General features: G+C 41.4%; 1 protein-coding gene across 1 annotated transcript in view; it reads right to left on the bottom strand.

Annotated features, from left to right (window-relative positions):
• LGALSL (galectin like) overlaps window positions 1-24,516 on the bottom strand; it is a 35,630-nt gene extending 11,114 nt beyond the window's left edge. Inside the window, exons 1-3 of the mRNA XM_063443769.1 lie at window positions 23,408-24,516; window positions 13,689-13,760; window positions 1,929-2,017 (exon numbers count right to left, since the gene is read on the bottom strand). Coding sequence (XP_063299839.1) covers window positions 1,929-2,017; window positions 13,689-13,760; window positions 23,408-23,440 — 194 coding nt within the window. The 5' untranslated portion in view covers window positions 23,441-24,516. The remainder of the gene's footprint in view (window positions 1-1,928; window positions 2,018-13,688; window positions 13,761-23,407) is intronic.
• Between the last annotated feature and the right edge of the window lie 244 nt (window positions 24,517-24,760).

Raw genomic sequence — 24,760 nt, 5'->3', positions numbered from 1 at the left:
ATTCGGTTCTTAATACATAAAAATTCTACTTACTATGAAGATCTGGGACCTTGCCCACATCGGTTCGACCAAAGACAAGCGTTTTAACTCAAGAGCTCCCCTAACAGCACTAGAAGCAATTTCCCCGTGGCTCTCACTAAAAACTTGGACAGAATTGGGGATACATCGTATCGAAGACTTATGTTATAGATCACAGATCTTACCGTTCCCTGACCTACAAAAGAAATACAAATGACCAAATTCCTTTATCTTCCCGTACCTCCAATTGAAAAGCATCATTACCACTAAAGTCGAATTTCCAAACGGCAAGCTTGATTATAGGCAGACATGCCAGGCGAACCTCATCAATATATGTCTCTCGGCTCTGACGACACCAAAAACTTTATCTCTTTGTTATCGAACTTTGCTGGATGGCCATCCACCGCAGCACTTTACATATACTTTGCAATGGGAAAAAGAAGGAATTCCCGAGTTAACATCAAAACAATGTCTCAAATCGTTAGATGCTCTACGGGGTACTACATCATGTTTCTCCCACATGGAAGCCCACAGGAAGTTAGTCTTCCGCTGGTATCTTACGCCACAACGATTGAACAAAATATACCCAGCAATAGAGCCCAACTGTTGGAGATGCAAGTCCGCACCAGGACATATGACTCATATCTGGTGGGAATGTGAACTGATAAAACCGTTGTGGTCTCACGTTAAAACTCTGATAACTTTAGGCACAGGAACCTGCCCCACGCTCACTCCCACAATTGGCCTGTTATTATTATTCACAGAAGCTGGGCCACAGAACACTAGAAAACTAGCAACCATAATCATCTTGGCAGCTAGAAATCTCCTAGCACTTAACTGGAAAACCACATATTGCCCGACAAACAAGGAACTAACAGGGAAAACCCACCAATATTATCGGTACGAACTACTCTCCTCTGAGTCACACAACACAACTAAGAAACTAGAGACACTGTGGAAGCCATGGCTGGAAGCCACACACATACACAACCCCGATACGAAAACACGACCGAAGGCGGTCAAGAACCAGTAATCGAAACTAAAGAACTGTAACCGAAAACACATGTGGCAAGAACTCACATAGGACAAACCAAACGAACCATTGAAACCTAAAACCGTATAGTCCTCTATCTATATACAGGCTACATCGGCCAACCAGCCTAAGTGGATGATCGAACCTGCATTAAGTTGTGGTCCTACCCCTTTCCCCCCCTTACTCCCCCCCCCTTTCTTTCTTTATCCTAACTGAAGCAGAGGATAAGATCAGACAGAATACAAAGTCGACGAGAAAAACTTGGCACTAATATACTGGACACCTAAGATCTATGGGACCGTTGAGGGTGATCTCCGGACTCACCAGACACCCTTACTCCATCTCAAACAAGGCAGACCCGAGGTTATCTGTAGACTAATAGATGTAACAACGTTTGAATTAATACAAAGCTCCATTTAGGTAATAATCTGCTAGGTATACCTCCTGAACCACACACAGAATAAGATGTAGCACAACATACGGGCTCCCCCAGTAATGTTTGATACACGCACAGGTAAGCCTTAAGCACAAGGCTCTGCTTCCCATTCTACATAGTGTACTCTACTAAGGCATACATTACATACGTACAACATAACAGGGGGGCCCGCTCCCCACTTTCACTTTCGCTTTAACTTCACCTCTACCGATAATAGACACATATAATAGATATAAAACTTGGACCTGACTTGCACTAGTGCCTGATGTCACTTGTACCACCCTGTCTGATATTCAGTGTATGAATTGTCTGATCCGCGTGTATTATTTTCCCCTCCCTATTTTCTTTCTGTATCCCACTGTTTACTTTATGGAAAATAAAACAATTTATTCTAAAAAAAAAATTCAGCCATTTATTGAATAAAATCAGAAGGGTTCTTACCTCTCTGGGTTTACGCCAACAATCCCCATAATCAATATTTTCTTTCCTGGTCTCATCCCTCCTTTTATGTGGCCACAAAAAGGAATGGTCTAGAAGAAAAAAGTATAAAATAAAAATACAAAGCCATGACCCAATTCTCTGAAATTAAAAATACACAGCGTCTCCTGAGTAAAGGAAAATAAATCCACGAAATACAAAAATAAACATTTTGGGTTTCAGTGTGAAAGAGTTGACCTTTCTTTGCCAATACATATATTTAGCAATTGCCTTTCCTTGATGGAACTTATGTTTTATAGTTTATTGGTTATTTTTAGAAGCATGGGAGAAGACATTTATTTTGATCACATCATATTCTAAGCATTAAAGAGACAGTCTGAGCTTCATACACACTATAGCTCACTGTAGTCATTTTGGTACTATGGGCCTATGGAAGCTGTTCTCCAGTATATGGCAGATTGCTTCTTTAAAGGGACACTGTAGGCACCCAGACCACTTTAGCTCATTGAAGTGGTCTGGGTACAGTGTCCCTTTTGCACCTAGTGCTGTAATGTAAAATATTGCAGTTCCAGAGAAATTGCAATGTGTACATTGCAGCTCTAAGTCAGCCTCCAATGGCTGTCTTTCAGACAGCCACTAGAAGGCTTCTCGAATTGAAACTGACCTTTGGCCGGTGTCTGACGCTGGACGTCCTCACGCGTCAGATTTTTCCCCATAGGAAAGCACTGATTAAATGCTTTCCAATGGGGAAGTCTAATGCATGCGGGAAATTTGCTGCACATGCGCATTAGCGCCCGCTCATCGCGGTCCGTCGGGGGGAGGGAGATAAGGGGATTTGTATTCCTGACACTATAGTATCCCTTTAAAGAGGCTCTCTTTAAAACAAACCAATATCTTTCATCTCATGTGTGGACTACAAAATATATACGTATATTTTACATGTTTACATTGTATATTTCATACATGAGCAACAATTATATTACTAAGTTCATTGCGTTATGCCAACTAACATTTTCCTAGCCTTGCAGTGCTAGTAGGTTTAGTTAGATCTAGGTTACACACCAACAATATCTCCACTATTCTACGCACCAAAACAACTTTAGCTTAAGGAAGCAGTTTTGCTGTATAGATCAGGCAAAAAAAAAATACAACAATAAAGTTTGCTGTGTCTTTAAGACAATACCAATAATACTCAGCATTGAGAGTGCAAATACACAAAATATATACATATCAATCTTGAGGTGTGCATATATAAAAAAAATAGTGCTGTATAACACAAGAGATACACTACCACAACCAAACCCATTGATGGAACCACACAATACTGAGGCACTTTATTGTTGTTGTTTTTTCTTGATGTGTGTGATTTGAGTTTTTTCACAGTATAAGGTGCAGCTTCTTTTATTCATTGCATTGCATGTTTTAGTATTTAGCGCCATACTTTTACTTATTTTTTTAAAATATATTTTGTATTGATCATGCACCTGCAGTATCACTGCTCAATTCTCAGCTTTTTAGGAGTTAAATCACTTTGTTTACACAGTCCTAGCCACACCTCCCTGCATGTGACTTACACTGCCTTCCTAAACACTTCCTGTAAAGTGAGGTCTGATGTTTAAACTTCCTTTATAGCACAGTCTATTTAATTTAGAATTTCTTATCTCCTGCTCTGTTAATAGCCTTCTAGACCTCACAGGAGCTTTTTGTGTTTGATTAAAGTGATAGTTTAGGTATCTCTAAAAACCATAACAATTTCATCGAAAGTAAGTTGTTATGGTGCCAGTAGGTCTCTGGGTGCTCTCTTACCTCAAGGGATAAACTATTCTCGAACAGTTTAACCCCAAAGTTGCCTCCAGAGGCGATCTCAAATTCCCCCTCCCACTCCCACCGCGGCACCATCAGGTTTCTGAAATTTTAGTTTCAGGAAGCGTGGAGTACAGCCGGGGAAGGGTGTCACTGAATTGCTAAGAGCAATTAGCTGACGCTGTCAGCCTATCAGTGATTCCCTATTCACAAAACTGGCTTGAAAAAGGTTATTTTTCCAAGAAAGTTTTGTGAATGGTCACTGACCAGTTGACCGCTCTCTGCCAATCAGTAGCACCCCCTGCCCGACGGCACTCCGCGCCTCCTGAAACTGAAATTTTAGAAGCCGGATGCCACTTGGGGGACTTGAGGATCGGTGGTCGAGGCTGCTTTGGCGTTAAGCCATTCAAGAACAGTTTAACCCCTTGAGGTAAGAGTGTGTTTGATGGCCTCCTGGTACCATAACAACTTAATTAAGATAATGTTTTTATGGTGCCTGGAATATTCCTTTAAAGTTCCATTTACAGAGCAGGAGATAGAAACTTATAAAGCAAGCTAACATCTGATTGAAAATTAAACTTTTTTTTTGCAAGCTGTGGTTACAGCCAGGGAGGGGCGACCCAAGACATTGTGCTGCCTGGATCCAAGTATGAAATGTTGCCCTCCCCCCCAAAACAACATACATGCTTCTGCAATGGTAGTGTCTCTATGTGTGTGTGCTGGAGATGAAGTGTGTGTCTGTGTGTATGCTGGGGATTTAGTGTGTCTGTGTATGTGCTGGGGATGTAGTATGTGTCTGTGTGCGTGCTGGGGATGTAGCGTGTGTCTGTGTGTATGCTGGGGATGTAGCTTGTGTCACTGCAGCCAATACACTTACCTACACACTGTGGCTGTCTATATGCATGTGTGTCAGTGTTTGTGTGTCTGTATATCTGCATGTGTATCAGTGTGTCTGTGCAACTGTATTTGTGTCAGTATATGTACCAAAAACTGACACACATGCAGATACTTACACACATACAGATGTACATATACACTGATACGCCTGTAGATACACAGACATACAGACATACACGCAGACACATACAGACACTGACACATACATATACACACACTGCCACACATGCAGATACGCAGACATACAGATACACACACTACACACACAGATAGACATTACACACATACAGTATTCACAAACTACAAACATACAGACATACGCAGATACACAATACACACAGTACACATACACAGACGCTCTAGTGCTGCATAAACAGAAATAAAAGTGATTTAATATCTAAATGGCAGGGAATTAAGCAATAAGACTGCAGGGGCATGATCTATACACTAAAACTGCTTAATTAAGCTTAAAGGGACACTATAGTACCCTGAACAACTTTAGCTTAATGAAGCAGTTTTGGTGTATAGAACATGCCCCTGCAGCCTCACTGCTCAATCCTCTGCCATTTAGGAGTTAAATCCCTTTGTTTATGAACCCTAGTCACACCTCCCTGCATGTGACTTGCACAGCCTTCCATAAACACTTCCTGTAAAGAGAGCCCTATTTAGGCTTTCTTTATTGTAAGTTCTGTTTAATTAAGATTTTCTCATCCCCTGCTATGTTAATAGCTTGCTAGACCCTGCAAGAGCCTCCTGTATGTGATTAAAGTTCAATTTAGAGATTGAGATACAATTATTTTTAAGGTAAATTACATCTGTTTGAAAGTGGAACCAGTTTTTTTTTTCATGCAGGCTCTGTCAATCATAGCCAGGGGAGGTGTGGCTAGGGCTGCATAAACAGAAACAAAGTGATTTAACTCCTAAATGACAGTGAATTGAGCAGTGCAATTGCAGGGGAATGATCTATACACTAAAACTGCTTTATTTAGCTAAAGTAATTTAGGTGACAATAGTGTTCCTTTAAGTTGTTTTGATGCCTATAGTAACTCGTTAAATCTTGTGTATTTATATTCCACTTTCTTTTGTATAGCACTGGACATTATGCTGGGGTTAGATTTTTTTTTATTTAAACAGAAGTTCTTTTTTTTAACATACCTCATCAAGCCACACGCCACACTTGAACGATAAATGAGATGTTTATGGGATGTAATAGTAAACATTTTAGAGCCTCACAGCTTAATTGTGCATCATTTACTGAAAGGCCACAACAGCACATGTGATCTTCTGCCTGCATACAATTTCTGTTATAGCTTTCAGACATATATGTAATAGATATGATTATATACCCAGCCGGGGGGTAGATGTGGGTAGACATTATCTAGTTAGTTGCAAAAACAACACAGTGATTATTCTGCTTGCGTTCTGTGTGCATCATCACATCATTTACCCGTGTATGAAAAGCTATTCATCTGTCTATCTATTCAGCTGTACTATTAGAAATTGGATAGAAAATACAGCGTATGTGAGATGCTCATGATGTGTGAGACTATCTGGGTTATTTACTAAACTCCAGATTGTACTGAATGATTGCCTATGTTGTGTGACTATGTGAGTGAGTGAGTGAGTGAGTGCGTGAGTAGGTCGATAGTGGTTGGTTATTTAGTATGTAGCTGAATGGGTGTGAGCTAATAGGGTATGGGACTGTGTTGGTGACTAAATAGGTGGAAGTGACTGGCAGGGTTTTTTTATTAAATCATTGGGATTTGAACTAGGAGTGACTGAGTGCTTATGGACGCTCAGAGGGTGTGCAGGATGGGTGTAGGTATTGTGAACTGAAGGGGAATGTACAGGGTGGGTGTAGGTATTGTGAACTGAAGGGGAATGTACAGGGTGGGTGTAGATTCATGAAGGAGAAAATGAATGGACAGGGTGGGTGCAGGTGTTGGGAGTAGAAGGGGAAAGTACAGGGGGGGTGTAGGTGCTGGGAGGAGAAGGGGAATGTACTGGGTGGGTGTAGGTGTTGGGAGGAGAAGGGGAATGTACTGGGTGGGTGTAGGGGTTGGGAGGAAAAGGGGAATGTACATGGTGGGTGTAGATTCATGATGGAGAAAATGAATGGACAGGGTGGGTGTAGGTGCTGGGAGGAGAAGGGGAATGTACTGGGTGGGTGTAGGTGTTGGGAGGAGAAGGGGAATGTACTGGGTGGGTGTAGGTGTTGGGAGGAAAAGGGGAATGTACAGGGTGGGTGTAAATTCAGGAAGGAGAAGGGGAATGTACAGGGTGGGTGTAGGTGTTGGGAGGAGAAAGGGAATGTACAGGGTGGGTGTAGGTGTTGGGAGGAGAAAGGGAATGTACAGGGTGGGTGTAGGTGTTGGGAGGAGAGGGGGAATGTGAAGGGTGGGTGTAGATGTTGGGGGGAGAAGGGGAATGTACAGGGTGGGATGTATATGCTGAGAGTTGAAGGTGAATGTGCAGGGTTGTTGTAACTGTGAGCTGGGGATGATGTGTATGTGGTTGCTATGTGGGATAGGAAGCTATTGAGGTTGCTTTCTAAAGCACGGAGAGTAGAAGTATTTTCAGGTTAATGTATATGATGTAAGGATTACAGTATCCATTATGTTTAAAATGCTACTCATTTGAGCACATTTGGATAATTTAGAGGAACAACAATTACAAGTCTAGCCTGTTTGTTACAATTTAATGGGCATACTAAATTAATACAGTATGTCGGTTGCTATATTGAAAATGTGTTGCAGTTATCTAAAATGTCGATTAAGCTGCGGCTCTCCTTATACTGATATTTTATAGCATTGGGTTTATGGCCATTCTTATTGAATGCCTGCAGGGAAATTAACCCTCTGAGTTCTCATTAGAATGCAGAACAGACATAGGTTACAGTAAACATATGCCAAGTGCTGCAAACTGCACCAAAGGCCTAGCAAACAATGTCTGCATTCCACATGTGCAGCCGTTTGATACAAACAGGAATGAGAGCCAATTACTACTAATAAATACCGAGCATTTGATAGGTGCTTGCTTTTTAGGAAATCTAATATGGTCATTGGCCAAACTACTTAATAATTGATTTTACACGTTTGTATCCAGTTCAATTGCCGGGTTAACCATGTGTAACATTTGCCAGGTCTCTCTTCAGGTTAACACAGCACATAACAAACAATGATCTTGTAATGCGAGGAAGATGAGATAGACCCCCAGATGCAGTAGAACTACAACTCCCATGATGCCGTGCCTACTTTAGGGGATTATTTGGTGGATCTACCTTTTGTATAACTCTGATCTAAATTGTCTTCTCGTGATGAAAGAGTATTTTCCTCTGCAGTTTTACAAATTTGTACTGTGTAACTTTTGCCATTAGCAATAATTTCATGTAACTAGGTCATCATGGTTAAAGCCAAGACAACCCTCAAATTTCTAAAGGGTCCAAAAAATACCTCCCTGCAAACATGTACCCCCTGCCAGTAATCTAGCAGAAGGAAGGGGATCAGTGCATTATATGGCACACATCTCTGTATGTGTGTTCCCTTGCTTGTCCTTGTTGAAGAGCAGATACAAGCCAATGTTGGCTCCATTCCACATAGGCTCATCTATCTCTTGGTCACACCGCTCTTCATAGTAAGAAATAACACACTGCTTTCTCTGCTTGGAGTAAACGTTGGAAATATGTGTATGTGTTGCTTTGTATTCCACTGTCTGTTTAATCTTGGCTGGATTCAAGAAGATTGAAATGAGACGTCTAACACACCCTGCTTAAATCATTATAACTTCAAAAGAAACGCAGCAAACCTGCCGGTGTTACATAATGATCTAATATTCATTTTAACATTTCAAGACAGTGATGAATTGGCCTTGAGCAATAAGGTGGTATGAAAAGAACGTATTTGAAAATGCCAAAAATACTCAATCTCTTAATGTGTATATTATACATGTGACAGATTGAGACGAGAGAGAGAGAGAGGTGTAGAAAGGTGTGATACTGTGTACTTACTATCATACAATCGGGGATGATAAAATCTACCAAACTAACAATAAACAATACCAATGATGGCCTATTCATCAGATGCAAGGAAACAAACATACCGTGTAAAAAAGAAGGAATTGCAGTTATTCAAGCACTTAGGGTAGGACCCCATCAGAAAATTGTTGATAAATTAATTTAATTTTAATTTTGTTGATTTAAAAAAAAATCTTGCTAGACTAACCCAGAGATAGGCAACCTTCATTACAACCATAATGCTGGCAAAGCATGGGGGGAGATGTAGTCTACAACATTTGCCCACGACAGGATAAAACTATCAAAATTTTTTCCAGGGGCAACGACACATGATCAGTCTATATCAACAAGCGATTTCTGAAATGCGCCATTTAATCTTCAGCAGGGTGTCTGAGCAAGGGCGTTCTCTGAATAATAATTCAAAATCCTAACAAACTCATACTTACTACTTAAAGAGCAGTCTGCAGGTAAGGAATAGAGCTTGTAGTGTAAAGCTTGGGTTTTATCCTGCATGGTGATGGTTTTTTTTTCTGCTCACTCATACTTCTAATTTTAGTTATTTAGTTTTTACAGGTGTGTTGTAATTAGCAAATTAAATATTAACTAATTAAACATATATATATTTTTTCAGACAGTCATTTTGATATTTCATACAAGTCCAACACGTAATTATAATAGAAGGGGAGTAGAGTCAAATTTAATATATGTAGTCTGTGATTCCCACCTAGTAAAATGTCAGCTTCCACCAATAGTTTCTAAAATTTGCATCATGAAACACCTAAACATGCCTATTGGTGTTCTAAATTAAAAGTGAGAAAATGTATTTGACCTGACGTAATCTCTCTTTTATTTCATAACGTAGATCAATATTTTAATATCCCATCGTGCACGCTGAGTGACATTACACTATGCAATAAAAAGCGTAATACTGTGCACTGCGGGGCCCCTAAGCGCAGAGCAGTAAAGGCCATAACTTTCAGCAAAGCACAGTGGGGTCAGGAAGTATTTAGTATGCACTCACATTACAAATAAAAACGTCATTACAATTGTGTTGTACCTCACATATATAACATTAATGTGCTGCATGCTAGTATGTTGGGAGTTTCCTTGTATGAAGTACTTTTACAAGGTGTCATAAAGCAATAATGTGCAACAAAAATGGTGCCTTGCTTTTTTAATGTTTTTTATGTTGCAGGATGAGGCAAAATATAACTCCCAATTCTAAAAAAATAGTCAAATGTATAATAAGCAAGACACAATGGAATCTATTTACATAAATTATATTTAAGGAAAGTGATTTCAAGTCTGCTGTTTCAAGCAGCCCCACACTATTCTAATAGGCAACAATGAAAAACAATTTAATGGGACTTGGGCCTACTTGAAAATTTTCCGACTATGACATCAATCGTGATGCTGTATACAGTATTAATGGAGCTGTTAGATTGGCTGGAAGGGAAACCAATCACACAGCTACTATATTGATGAAAGAAAGGTGAGCTTTAACCCCTTAAGGACACATGACGGATCTATTCCGTCATGATTCCTTTTTATTTCAGAAGTTGTGTCCTTAAGGGGTTAAACTCACCAAGCACACCATGAAATTACTTTTAATCTAGGCGTTTGTCACGAACACACCCTACATCAAAAGTGTGCATGACATAGTTGTGGTGGTGAAAGGGTTAAAGTTCACTATTTGTCTGCACTAGACCGGAAATAATTATAAAATCCCACTTAACACCAGCCCCACTTAAGCATAATATAAATATTACTATTTTAATGCCGCCATCACAAAGACAATTTATAAATGGGGTGCCTTGGTCCCCCAGGTAACTGAATAATTAAAACCCACCAAATACAACTTAGCACAATATGTAAGCTATTGCAAAACACTCAATAATTAGTCTCTTCAGGTAACGTTATTTTTGTGTTCCAGACCAACATCAATCCAAATGGAAACATTTGGTTCTTTCTCCTCTTATGTACTTACCACAGAAATAATAATTGTATCTATGAATTTGTTACCATTTTTCCATTCCATAGATATGTCATCCTCCTTACTTGTGACCCAATATAGCGGACATCACAATCCCTTCCCCTATGGTTAAGTCACGCAAATCATGTTTGGGCTTGATAATAAGATTGCGCTTGTCCCATTCTAAATATAATAAGAATGAGGCTTAATTATTAATCTGTGGGTAAATATTAATGTTTATTTTGGATATGATACTGGAACACAAGGGTTGTTTTTCTTGAAAGCTAATGAACATTAACATATCAAAGAAATCAACTCATCAATTAGGAGGTACAGGCCATATGGCTGAAGCCAGCTAGTTTACATCGGAACTAGACATCCAGGCATCTCAAGTGTAGAATCTCACACCCTGCAGAGCCTTTGATTAATCAAAGGATTAATCTATGTTGCAAACCATCTGCCCCCTCAACATTCCTATACCATTTACATTATCTCTTCTGTCATCTGACCTTGCAACCAAGTGGCCAATTCATATATGCACTGCACAAATTACATTAAAGGACCACTCTAGGCACCCAGACCACTTCAGCTTAATGAAGTGGTCTGGGTGCCAGGTCCAGCTAGGGTTAACCCATTTTTTATAAACATAGCAGTTTCAGAGAAACTGCTATGTTTATAAATGGGTTAAGCCTTCCCCCAAATCCTCTAGTGGCTGTCTCATTGACAGCCGCAAGAGGCGCTTGCGTGATTCTCACTGTGAAAATCACAGTGAGAGCACGCAAGCGTCCATAGGAAAGCATTGATAATGCTTTCCTATGCGACCGGCTGAATGCGCGCGCAGCTCTTGCCGCGCGTGCGCATTCAGCCGACGGGGCGGAACGGAGGAGGATCGGAGGCAGAGAGCTCCCCGCCCAGCGCTGGAAAAAGGTAAGTTTTACTCCTTTTCCCCTTTCCAGAGCCAGGCGGGAGGGGGACCCTGAGGGTGGGGGCACCCTCAGGGCACTATAGTGCCAGGAAAACGAGTATGTTTTCCTGGCACTATAGTGGTCCTTTAAATGGCAAAATTCTTGTGCAACAATCAATTATGCCCCCCTGGCATGACATCGGCCTTTTTACATTTCTATACTTTAATTCCTAGCTATTAGTTTCACTATTTAAGCTAGAGTAAGCTGACTCTACCGCACCCATATTTGTATTTGTTACCTTTATACCCAATGGGGACACAAGTCCCAGCCAATCAGCAGTGACTATCAACAGACCACATTCTATCACTGTTACTGCAGTAAAAAAACAAAACATTTCGTTTACATGTGTTCAGTGACGGGGCGTCGGCGATTTCTTCTTTAGAGCATATATAGAAAAGCTAGGATTTACAATTACAAGAAAGTCATGATTCTGGGAGACCAAGTCAACTTCTATGTGTCTAGCTGAATCATGTAGCATATGCACATTTCAAAAAGCATTTTTCCTTTTCCATTCATTAGACACTGTATTTTTAACATTTGTTTTTGTAAGAGAAGCAAACATTAAAGGAACACTATTGGGTCAGGGAGAAAAACATGTATTCCTGAACCCATAGTGTTAAAAACCCCATCTAGCCCCCCTGACACTCCATTGCGCCCCTAAATACAGTAAAAGTGTACCTTCATTCCAGTCTGCTACTGCTGGCTCTGCCCCTGATCTGCCTGCTTGGCTGACATCATCAGAATTGGTGTTCAAAGCCAATCACAATGCTTACTCAAAGGAAAGCTTTAGATTGGCTGAGCTTGTCAAGGCTGCAGATCAAGGACAGAACCAGCACTGCCCAAGGAAGCACCTCTAGTAGCCATCTGAGGAGTGGCCAGTGCAGGTATCCATATGCTGTAATGTAAACAATGCATTATCTCTGAAAAGACAGTGCTTACTGCAAAAAGCTGTAAGGAACTGATTATACTCACCAGAACAAATACAATAAGCTGTAGTTGTTCTGGTAACTATAGTGTCCCTTTTAAAAAAAAGGAAGAGAAAAAGTTTAATGCCACCTAAAAAGTTCTAACATCTAATTGAAGGTCTGGTTCAACCATAGAGCACTGGCACAGAGCAGCAATCCAAAATAACCTCTTTATGTGGTATTATATATGGTCCAGTACCATCTGTCCTTACTTATTAAAGAATACGTGGAAACATTAATTGAAGGGTTCATGTCAACTCTTGTCTGGTTTTAAATTCAGAATCATTCCATAAATGTAGCTATTTAAATCAGTAAAGAAAGACCCCAAGAGTCTGTTGGAAGCTGCTGGAGAGTTTCATACAATACTATAAGTGAGACAAGACCATATTCCTTATTTGAAAACGAATACCACATAAATGGGTTAGACAAGAAAGGTTATTCATTACACTGGGAATCTGTGGAATAATGCCAAGCAAATTGTACATTTTAACTGCTAAGCTACAAAGCATCTCCAAATCAGCCATTTTTCCAAATCAACCACTTTCCCTGATGATTATTAGTATTGATATATCATATTCTGCAATGTTTCAGTACATTTTCATTGTCACACACTGACAGTATGTAACAAAACCGATATCTGTTTCTAAGTCCCAAAGGACTTTATACTCTTATAAACACACTTAATTGAACAGCCTACTGCCTGTCAAACTTGTCACGTAGAAATGACTTGTTTATGTTGCATGATGGCCCTTTAAAAAAATAATGATCTCTTATAAGTGATCCCCCACTATATACCTATAAAAAGATAAACAAGAATTAATCTTTGAAAAAACTAAATGTTTTGTCAATTTAATTTCATAAACTTACTTTACATCCTCGGTTTGATATATTAAATTTAGCATTTTGTTTTCTATAATAATTCCGCAGTAATGGGGTAAATCAGGGGCTTACATTGTCCCAGGGCAATCACTGAGTATGTGTATAAGCCACACCACCATTTTGTCAACCACTATGTTTTAGTAATGGAAACAGATAATGCTAATAAAAACATAAAACCACGGATCAACAATTTGTCATTATTTGCTCGATTTAGTCAGATTTGTGTATTTTAAATAAAATAAATACTTTTTAAAAATATTGTTCACTTACCAGGCGAGGGAAGTAGACTTCTGCTTGCACAGGAGACCCTAAGGGGCTGCTCAGACGCCTTCCATCCAACTGCTAAAAGAACAAAGATACAGTTTGTGATGATGCTGAACCCAGATTGAGAACGTTTTAGTTTTTTTAACCAATGCTAAAGTTTTTATCTGCAGGTAAGTATAAACTGTGACACTAAGTAAGGTACCGTCAGGATTAAGCAGCTGTGGTTTAAACCGTATTTATAGTACAATCCCTGTGTAAACAGAAAGGGACAAAGTGACTTCAATTTTTATTTTTTTTGCTTACTTAAGGACCTTGTCTGATGGCCAAGGTCCCTTAATGGCATAACAATCCAAGTGCAATTTCAATTTCAAAGGCTTTTTTAACTCACGTTTGAGAGCATCACATCCTTTGCTATATTATATAAGTGTTAACTTTATGTATCACACCCCAAGTTTGCCGATCTTAAAGAAACACATCTGATATATGGGAACAGTGGGTGAAGAGAGCCCTGCCCAAACGAGATTAAAATCTAAAAAGTTAAGGGTAAAATATGAAGAAGGTAGTGAGGGAATCAAATGATCTGTAATTGTTCCATGTTATCTGTAGTTTCAAGGCCAAATTTATCGGGGCCATTTCTTTCCCAGTACGTCCTTAATAGTAGTGGAATATTGGTACTTTTGCTCATATCTGTCTGCCTGACTGGATATATAATTTTGTCAATTATACATTTTCTTATTTTATTCGCAATAAAATTTTTTTTTTATTTAAACCAAATTTTCTGCATATACCTTAAAGGTTGGGAGGGGTGTTTTCGAAGATGGAGTACACTGAATTGGAGACAGCAGAGGAAGGTTGACAGGGATAAGGAGTTATATATAGGCTTCTCTGAACATGTGTGTTTTAAGAATTTTTGTAGGACTGCCGAGAGACAAGGAGAGTCGAATCGGGCATTAGAACTAAGAAGTACTTTGAATTGAATCCTAAAAGATATAGGAAGTTAGTGTAGAGGCTGACAGTTTGGTTTGAGAATTGTTAAATGTAAAGTAGAGGAGTCTGTTAGAAACCTTTAGTATGGGCAGTGGAGGGGTAATCTGGGTACCTTTCAGGCCAATAAGCAGAGGGTTTCAATAATCAAGGCGGGGGAGCATGGACAAGATAAGATAGCTGTTACTGATGTCAGTTTTTGCAACATAATACCGCAAGTGAAAAAGTGAGGCCATAAATGATTACACGCAAGTAACACGTTTTCAGTGTTATTTAATCAACAATGTATGTTGTTGGAAAGGCATGTCATTGTATGTGATTTGCCTTTATTGTTTTGGAAAGGCGGTTCTGTAAATAACAATGGTAAGTAGAGTATGTTTATCGAGGGTGGGAGACTGCACTATGTTCATGAAATTAAAACATTTCAAAGAACTCTATGGAGAATGTAATTGAGGTCAGATATCACTAAAACGTAATTCATATGTTAAAAAATATGAAATACCCTGGTCGGTTTCAGGCTACAAAAATAGATGCCTGAGAGCCTAATCTGCGTATGACATTTCTATCTTAATTTATCCCACCAAGATGGTAAGAACTTTATGCTTACAAAGTATTTCAGCAGTATGTCCATTTGTCAAGGAGGCCACACGTGTCTGAAATGCTACCAAGTTTTTCAAACACTGCTGTTAACGTTGCAAGATTTAATGCAGTAGGGCTGAAGATTCTGGCCTTGGACGACCTTTAAGGTGCTGAGGATTTTATCTCTATCTCTCGCATTAAACAGTATATTACAGTTGAATGAAGCATATTTATTAAGATAGGAGGTTTCACTTATTCCTGTTTTCATTAGAGTGTAACTGAAATACTCAATAATTCTACGATGTATTTGGAGGCACATCAATTCACTCATTAGTTCATTAATATACAAATAAACATGCAGGTTCTAAAGCTTTTTAAGAAATATTTTCTGTGCATCGTATTGTCAGGGTACCTGAGGCCTCTACCTCTAAGGGAGGTAGAGACTTGGTGGTGTATCCGTCCAGGCGAGCTGTCTCCTCCGTTCCTCGCGGTTCATCCAGTCACTTAAACACCGGCCGCGAGGAATCCACGTCCTTTTCTAGCAGGACGCTCAATACGTGACGTCATGACGCTAGCACGAGCAATCTGTCACTCAAGTGTCCGATATCCAATCGGTACTTTTCAGAGGCGTGATTTCCATCCAGAACCAGGGTATTTAAGCTTACTCCTTACTTCAGCTCATTGCCCTGTCGTGGTTCTAGCTTGTCTAGTCACTCAGTGCTCTGGTATTCTAGTTTGCTCTTTTGGTTTTGACTCGGCTCGTTGTACTACCCTGTTTCTCTGTTATCCCTTGACCCGGCTTGTCTCTCGCTTATCTGTCTTCTCGTTCCCTCGACCTCGGCTTGCCTCTGACTATTCTTTACTCTCAGTACGTTAGTCCGGCCATTCTAAGGCCCGGTATACGTACCTTTCCACTCTTTGTACTCTGCGTGTTGGATCCCTGTCCCGATCCTGACATTACGACAGGGCCAATGGATCCTGCAGGTACAAACAGTCAGCTTGGTTCTTCGGATCCCAGGTTTGACGCCATGGAACATAGGATGGATCAGATGGCTTTGGCACTACAGGCACTTTTGTCTCGTGCTAGTAATCCACCTGAGGAGACACGTACTCCTGCTATCTCTCCTGCAGTCTCAGGTCTAGAGGTAGCCACTGTAGGTGCTTCTTCCCGTATTACCCCACCAGTACGTTATGGCGGGTCACCGGAGAAGTGTCGTGGCTTTCTAAACCAGATTAGCATCCATTTCGAACTACAACCCCGCTCTTATCCTACAGATAGAGCAAAGGTTGGATTTATTATTACTCTGCTCATTGAAAAAGCTTTGAGATGGGCCAATCCTTTATGGGAGAATGATAATCCACTCGTCTATAATTATAATGCCTTTGTAGCTGCGTTTAGAAGAACTTTTGACCCTCCTGGCAGAAAGGTCAATGCAGCTAGATTAATGTTGCGCCTTAAACAGGACAATCGAACACTTGTGGATTATGCACTAGAGTTCAGATCCTTGGCGGCAGAAGTTAAGTGGAACGAACAGGCTTATATAGATGTGTTTCTGAATGGGTTATCAGATGTAATTCTTGACGAGGTCGCTACTAGAGAACTCCCTGAAAATTTGGAGGATTTAATTTCTTTTATATCTCGTATTGATGAACGCTTAAGAGAGAGGCAGAACACTCGAGATAGGACCCGTAGACCCTCCTTTAAACTAGCGCCTACCTTTCAAATCTCTGAGTTCGAAGACTTACGTATTTCTGAACCTATGCAGATAGGCAGTACTCATCTCACTGAAAGGGAGAGACAGTACAGGAGAAGGGAGGGTTTATGTATGTATTGTGGAGTCAGGGGTCATTTACGCCTAAATTGTCCCAATCGTTCGGGAAACGCTCGCACCTAAGTTCCTCTAGAGGACAGGCCTTGGGTGTTTCTACTTTGTCCTCTATTCACAACTACAAGGAGCTCAGGCTTGTGTTACCCGTTTCTTTAAAGTGGGAGAAGGGAGTAGTTAAGACTATGGCTCTAATCGATTCTGGAGCTGCTGAGAGCTTTATAGATCAGGGTTTTGCTGCCAAGCATGCTATTCCATCCCAGTTAAAAGAGACACCTCTGGCTGTTGAGGCCATCGATGGTAGACCGTTACTTGAGCCTGTTATTTTTCATGAGACCATACCGATTAACTTGACTGTTGGCATCCTGCATAAAGAGGATATATCCTTGATGCTCATTTCTTCTCCGTCTATTCCCATAGTTCTGGGGTACTCCTGGCTGAGGAGACACAACCCTATTATTAATTGGGAATCAGGGGAGATAGTTTCATGGGGAGAGAATTGTCAAGAAAAATGCTTGCGAAAGGTCTTACCTCTTGGATTAACTAATACATCGAATACCTCTGACAATCCTACAGAGACACAAATTCCGCCTCAGTATCTAGATTTAAAGGCAGTATTTGACAAAAAGAAAGCCGATACCTTACCCCCACACAGGTCCTTTGATTGCAAAATTAACCTACTCCCTGGTACCATGCCTCCCAGAGGTCATGTATACCCATTATCTATAAAGGAGAACTCAGTCCTAGAGGAATATATTCACGAGAATTTAGACAAGGGATTCATCAGGAGGTCCTCCTCCCCTGCCGGGGCTGGATTTTTTTTTGTTAAAAAGAAAGATGGTTCTTTGAGACCTTGTATTGATTATCGAGGCCTGAATAAGATAACCATTAAAAATGCCTACCCGATTCCCTTGATCACCGAACTCTTCGATCGTTTGAAGGGCTCTACAATTTTCACCAAGTTAGACCTCAGAGGGGCATATAACTTGGTGAGAATCCAGCAGGGACATGAGTGGATGACGGCATTCAATACTCGATATGGCCACTATGAATATACCGTCATGCCTTTTGGGTTATGCAATGCACCAGCAGTATTCCAAGATCTGATTAATGAGGTTCTTAGGGAATTTCAGCAAGAGTGCGTCATTGTATACCTAGATGATATACTCATTCATTCTAGTGACATTGAGATTCATCACAAACAAGTCAGGAGGGTTTTGCACAAGCTTCTCCAGCATGGCTTGTACTGCAAGTTGGAGAAATGTAGCTTTGATCAAACCCAGGTAACCTTTCTCGGCTATGTGATCTCTGGGGAGGGATTTAAGATGGATCCGGATAAGCTCCAATCCATTCTAGAGTGGCCTTTACCCACAGGTCTTAAAGCCATACAGAGATTTATTGGTTTTTCCAATTATTATAGGCGCTTTATTAAGGGCTATTCTTCCATTATTGCACCTATCACTAACATGACCAAACAGGGGGCTGACACTAAGAATTGGACTACTGAAGCTCTCCTTGCGTTCAAGACTCTCAAGGAGCTTTTCGCTTCCGCTCCAATTTTAGTTCACCCTGACACTTCTCTGCCATTTTTGCTCGAGGTAGACGCATCAGAGACTGGTTTAGGTGCTGTTCTATCTCAAAGGTTGGGTGTTGATAAACCATTACATCCATGTGGATTTTTCTCTAAAAAATTGACCGGTACTGAAAGCAGGTATGACATTGGTGACAGAGAATTACTAGCGGTTATCAAGGCTTTGAAAGAATGGAGACATTTATTGGAAGGTACATTACATCCTATTACCATCCTGACAGACCACAAAAACTTGTCTTATATCGGAGAGGCCAAGCGTCTGTCCTCCAGGCAGGCTCGTTGGTCGCTGTTTCTTACCCATTTCAATTACGTTCTGACTTACAGACCTGGGTCAAAGAATTCTAAAGCCGATGCGCTATCTCGCCAATATGAACCCTCTGCTTCAGTTGAACCACTTTTGTCTTCCATTGTACCCAAATGCAATATTATTGCTAATACCAGTCTCAAAATTCATTCCCCGCTACTTGACCAGATCTTGAAGTCACAACATCTAGCTCCCGGAAACACTCCTGAGGGAAGAAACTTTGTTCCTCCTGAACTTCAACTGGAGCTCTTACAATGTTTTCATGAAAGTAAAATAGCTGGCCATCCTGGTATTCGCAAGACGTACTCTCTGATATCCAAGGATTTCTGGTGGTCTTCACTTCGTAAGGATATTGAGGAGTTCGTCGCAGCTTGTGAGACTTGTGCCAAGACTAAACTATCTCATGCATCCCCATGTGGCCTGTTACACCCCTTGGACATTCCTGAGAAACCTTGGTCCTGTTTGTCCATTGACTTTATCGTTGATTTGCCTGCTTCCAAAAGACAGACTGTTATTCTCACGGTGGTGGATAGATTTACCAAGATGGCCCATTTCGTGCCATTACCTAAACTTCCGACTTCCCCTGAATTGGCGGAGATTTTTGCGAGAGAAGTTTTTCGCCTACATGGGATCCCTTCAGAGATTGTTTCTGATAGAGGTTCTCAATTTGTCTCACGTTTCTGGAGATCCTTTTGTTCTCAAATGGGCATCAAATTGAACTTTTCCTCTGCCTATCACCCTCAGTCTAACGGAGCTGCTGAACGTACTAATCAAAAGATCGAACAGTATCTGCGTTGCTTTGTTTCCGAACACCAGGACGATTGGGTCGGTCTGATTCCTTGGGCGGAGTTCGCACACAATAACCTTGTTTGCGATTCAACTCGCTCTAGCCCTTTCTTCATGAACTATGGCTTTCATCCTTCGATTTTTCCTTCGGTTTCCTCTTCTCAGGGGATACCGTCGGTTGATGATCATGTCGCCAACCTGAAGAAATTATGGGATCAAACTCGACAAATTCTATTACATAGTTCCTCGCTGTTCAAGAAACACGCTGACAAACATAGAAGAGCGGCTCCTGTTTTTGTTCCTGGGGATAGGGTATGGTTGAGTACTAAGAATATTCGCCTAAAAGTTCCGTCCATGAAATTTGCTCCTCGTTACATAGGTCCTTACAGGGTTCTCACTCGTATCAATCCGGTTGCGTATCGCCTTGCTCTGCCACCTGCCTTACGCATTCCTAACTCTTTTCATGTCTCCTTGTTGAAACCCCTCATTTGCAACAAATTCTCCTCTAAGGTCTCCTCGCCTCGTCCTGTTCAGGTGGAGGGTCGGGAGGAGTACGAGGTCAGCTCCATCATTGACTCCAGAATTTCAAGGGGAAAATTGCAATATCTGGTCAACTGGAGGGGATATGGTCCTGAGGAGAGGAGTTGGGTACCTCAGGAGGACGTCCATGCTTCTCGCCTTCGCAGAGCATTTCACCTTCGCTTCCCATCTCGCCCCGGTTCATTCCGCCCGGTGGGCGTATCTGAGAGGGGGGGTACTGTCAGGGTACCTGAGGCCTCTACCTCTAAGGGAGGTAGAGACTTGGTGGTGTATCCGTCCAGGCGAGCTGTCTCCTCCGTTCCTCGCGGTTCATCCAGTCACTTAAACACCGGCCGCGAGGAATCCACGTCCTTTTCTAGCAGGACGCTCAATACGTGACGTCATGACGCTAGCACGAGCAATCTGTCACTCAAGTGTCCGATATCCAATCGGTACTTTTCAGAGGCGTGATTTCCATCCAGAACCAGGGTATTTAAGCTTACTCCTTACTTCAGCTCATTGCCCTGTCGTGGTTCTAGCTTGTCTAGTCACTCAGTGCTCTGGTATTCTAGTTTGCTCTTTTGGTTTTGACTCGGCTCGTTGTACTACCCTGTTTCTCTGTTATCCCTTGACCCGGCTTGTCTCTCGCTTATCTGTCTTCTCGTTCCCTCGACCTCGGCTTGCCTCTGACTATTCTTTACTCTCGGTACGTTAGTCCGGCCATTCTAAGGCCCGGTATACGTACCTTTCCACTCTTTGTACTCTGCGTGTTGGATCCCTGTCCCGATCCTGACACGTATCTCTATACTCGACACTCAACTTATATATTATATTCCCACTACAAATACCTTATGGTTAGATTTATAAAACAAAAAAAAACTGGGGCATAGTTCTAAAATTGAAGCAATCACTATGGAAACCAATTAAATCTGCAGTAAACTGGTTTCCATGGTGACTGCTTCACTTCTAGAACTTTGCCCCACTTTTCTTTTAGTGACTTTTTTTTTTTTTATAAATATCCGCAATGAGTCCCAGAGGCATGTCTACTGAAATTTTGAGATAATCTCTATGGTATTTTGTATAATATTTTTTACAAATACATATACAGGGATGCAAACACAGATGACCTACATAAAATAACGGCCTTACCTAGCAACCAAGGATCTAAATAAATAATATTTGCAGCGATGAGTTAACTTTCATATTTCTATATACAAAAACGAAAGAAACTGAGATTCCATCAAGTCAGGTGTCTGTTGGGTTCAGTTTTTTGAACTCAGAAGTAAAAGTAAAACCATGATTACCATGCGCACAAAGTCCACTAGTGACTAACTGGGTTCATTCTTGGGCAAAGTGCAAAATTAGCACCAATCACTAAAGAATCAAATAGAATGTGTCTAATAGCACCTGCTTTGTCTTGATCAGTCTCACCTAACATGCCTTGTTGCCACATATAAAAAAAGAAAAAGTCCCATTACAATCAGAGGCATTTCTGGTCTGTATGCAACAAATTCACAGATGACAAAAATGGACGTTTATGAAAACATAAATACTTCTCCCATGGCATTATTGTAGCAGCAGAGTGGAAAAAACTAAGCATAATGGTGTTTTCAGTGTTATTCCCAAAATAGATGTTGGTGTGAGGTTCCATTCGTGTAAAAAGGCTGTTATACTGTATGTTAAGCCCCCAGTCTTACAGGTCCAAAAGTGAATGTCCAGGCAGGCTGATATACTTGCATTTACTGTGCTAAAAACACTGAAATGAAAAACATACTAATAGAAGATGACTAATTTTATATATATGTATATATATATATATAGAGAGAGAGAGAGAGAGTTTATATATATTTGTTTGTTTGCTTAAAAGTTTTATTTATTTATATATTTTGTTAGAAATTCTGAATTGGGTCTCCAAATGTTATTGAGAGATATATTGACTAATTACATATATTAGAATGTATATATTAGAATGTAGATATGAAGGCACTCACTTTTATCGGATGTTTGAAGAAATAAGTTCTTTGATTATAATGCCTCACAGTGGAACAAAAATACAATTTGAATGCAGAGAAGGAATGGGCACTCCTAGGACTTTAGTTTAAAAAATAAAAAGGATTTTATTTGTGTAGCGTCAATGTTTCGGACCCACTCGTGGTCCTTTCTCAAGACTATATATATATATATATATATGTAATTAGTCATCTTCTATATATAGTTTGTTAAGCACATATATATATATAAATATACACACAAACACACACACACACACACACACCCTCTTCTATAATAACAGGGGGCAGAGTTTTTAAACACAGGGGCACTTGGCACATTCATTTTTATTTCACTATATCTAATGACAGCTCCCCACAAGGTCACATCAGTGAGATCTTTCATTCACTGGAAAATAATGACCAACACCGGTCATAAGGACACAGTCTCTGGATAGTAACCATTCCTCCTTACACATATTGACGCTTTCCCTGTATATATAGTCACATAATCCACACACTAGCTGGCCCTGGACAGCTCCTCGTTCTTGTTCTAAATCCATCTTCAATCCCTTCCTCCTTACTATTTAACCTCCCAGAGCTCCATGCAATATAAAATGGCTTGTTCAAAGCAGGCTGCAGCCAACAAAGCATGGAGCGGCACATACAACCAGCTTTTATATCTTAAATAAGCAGTGTGCTGTGTTAACTCTATGAGAGCCAAGAGGAAACACATGATTCTGAGATACCTTGTTTCATCAAAGAGCACTCCTAGGGTTAATTATCGGACTCTCTCCCCCCTCTCTGTGTAATCTCAGTATATGTATTATCTGTAGCTCTATATAAACAGACAGTATAGGCATTCTCTCCATTCTCTGATGGAATTCTAACCCAGTCAGTAGATACATTGTCTCTCTGTCCCCAGGTGCCTGTATGACAGGGAATCCCCGGTGCTAACAGGTATGCCTGCTTGGGGACGTGGTCAGGTTGGCAGCGTATGCCATGAGATAAATGGGACTAGGGCAGGCACCAGGGTGGCATACAGACCCCGCCGTACTGCCTGGTCCCTCCTACTAGACATTCTTTATATCTGGAGAATTCCATAGATCTGACATGGATCGTGGAACATTTGGCATGCTAATACTTACCATTGATTCCCTTTCAACAAGGGACCCCGCCATCTTGTAGAGAGAAAGGTACAGTTGTGCAGTGCAGACTGGAGGAGGACTGGAGGATCAGCTGGAGGAGGTGGTGGCTGCTGGAGCAGGGGAAAGGAAGGCAGGTCTGAGCCAGCTCAGCCACGGATCAGCACAGAAGGAAGCCGGGACTGACCTGGCAGTCTGGGAGCGCTTCCCACCAGCCGACAAGAGGGGAGGTGGTAGTGGAGGAGGGGCTGTTACAGGGCACAACAGATCCCCTCTATAACCAGGGAAGTCTGAGCTGCTGGTATTGTGAATACTGTGTGAGTGTGGTGTCAGCCTCTGCTTTCTATACTCACACTACTTTCTGCTCACTTTACTCACTATACTCACACTGCTTTCTGCTCACTATACTCACACTGCCTCCTGCTCACTATGCTCACACTGTCTCCTACTCACTATACTCACACTGCGTTCTGCTCACTTTACTCACACTGTCTCCTGCTCACTATGATCACAATGCTCACAGTCTCCTGCTCACTTTACTCACAATGCTCATACTGTCTTCTGCTCACTTTATTCACTATGCTCACAGTCACATGCTCACCCTTTCTCCTGCTTCCTACTTCCTTTCCTCACCCTGTCTCCTGCTCAATCTGTTCACCCGTCTCCTGCTCACTATGCTCACCCTGTCTCCTGCTCACTATGCTCACCTCGTCTCCTGCTCACTTTGCTCACCCTGTCTCCTGCTCACTATGCTCACCCTGTCTCCTGCTCAATCTGTTCACCCTGTCTCCTGCTCACTACGCTGACCCTATCTCCTGCTCACTCTGCTCACCCTGTCTCCTGCTCACTATGCTCACCCTGTCTCCTGCTCAATCTGTTCACCCTGTCTCCTGCTCACTACGCTGACCCTATCTCCTGCTCACTCTGCTCACCCTGTCTCCTGCTCACTATGCTCACCCTGTCTCCTGCTCACTATGCTCACCCTGTCTCCTGCTCACTATGCTCACCCTGTCTCCTGCTCACTATGCTCACCCTGTCTCCTGCTCACTATGCTCACCCTGTCTCCTGCTCAATCTGTTCACCCTGTCTCCTGCTCAATCTGTTCACCCTACCTGCTGCACATTCTACCTCATACTCCCTCTGCCTCCTGCACACTCCCAGCCCTGCCCCGGACCAGGCGTGCTGCACACCCGTTGACACGGGACAGGGTGGGTGCACAGGTTGGTGCAGTTCTGCCTGACTCATGCTGGGTGTCAGATAAAGCCATGGACCCAACATCATGCCTGTCAGTTACGGGCTGTTTGTATTCGGTGGAAAGGCTGAATCACTGGTTCATTAAATTATATGGGAAAATAC

The sequence above is a fragment of the Pelobates fuscus genome, chromosome 2 (assembly GCF_036172605.1).
Source record: "Pelobates fuscus isolate aPelFus1 chromosome 2, aPelFus1.pri, whole genome shotgun sequence".
NCBI lineage: Eukaryota > Metazoa > Chordata > Amphibia > Anura > Pelobatidae > Pelobates > Pelobates fuscus.
This window is presented reverse-complemented; position numbering and strand designations above follow the sequence as displayed.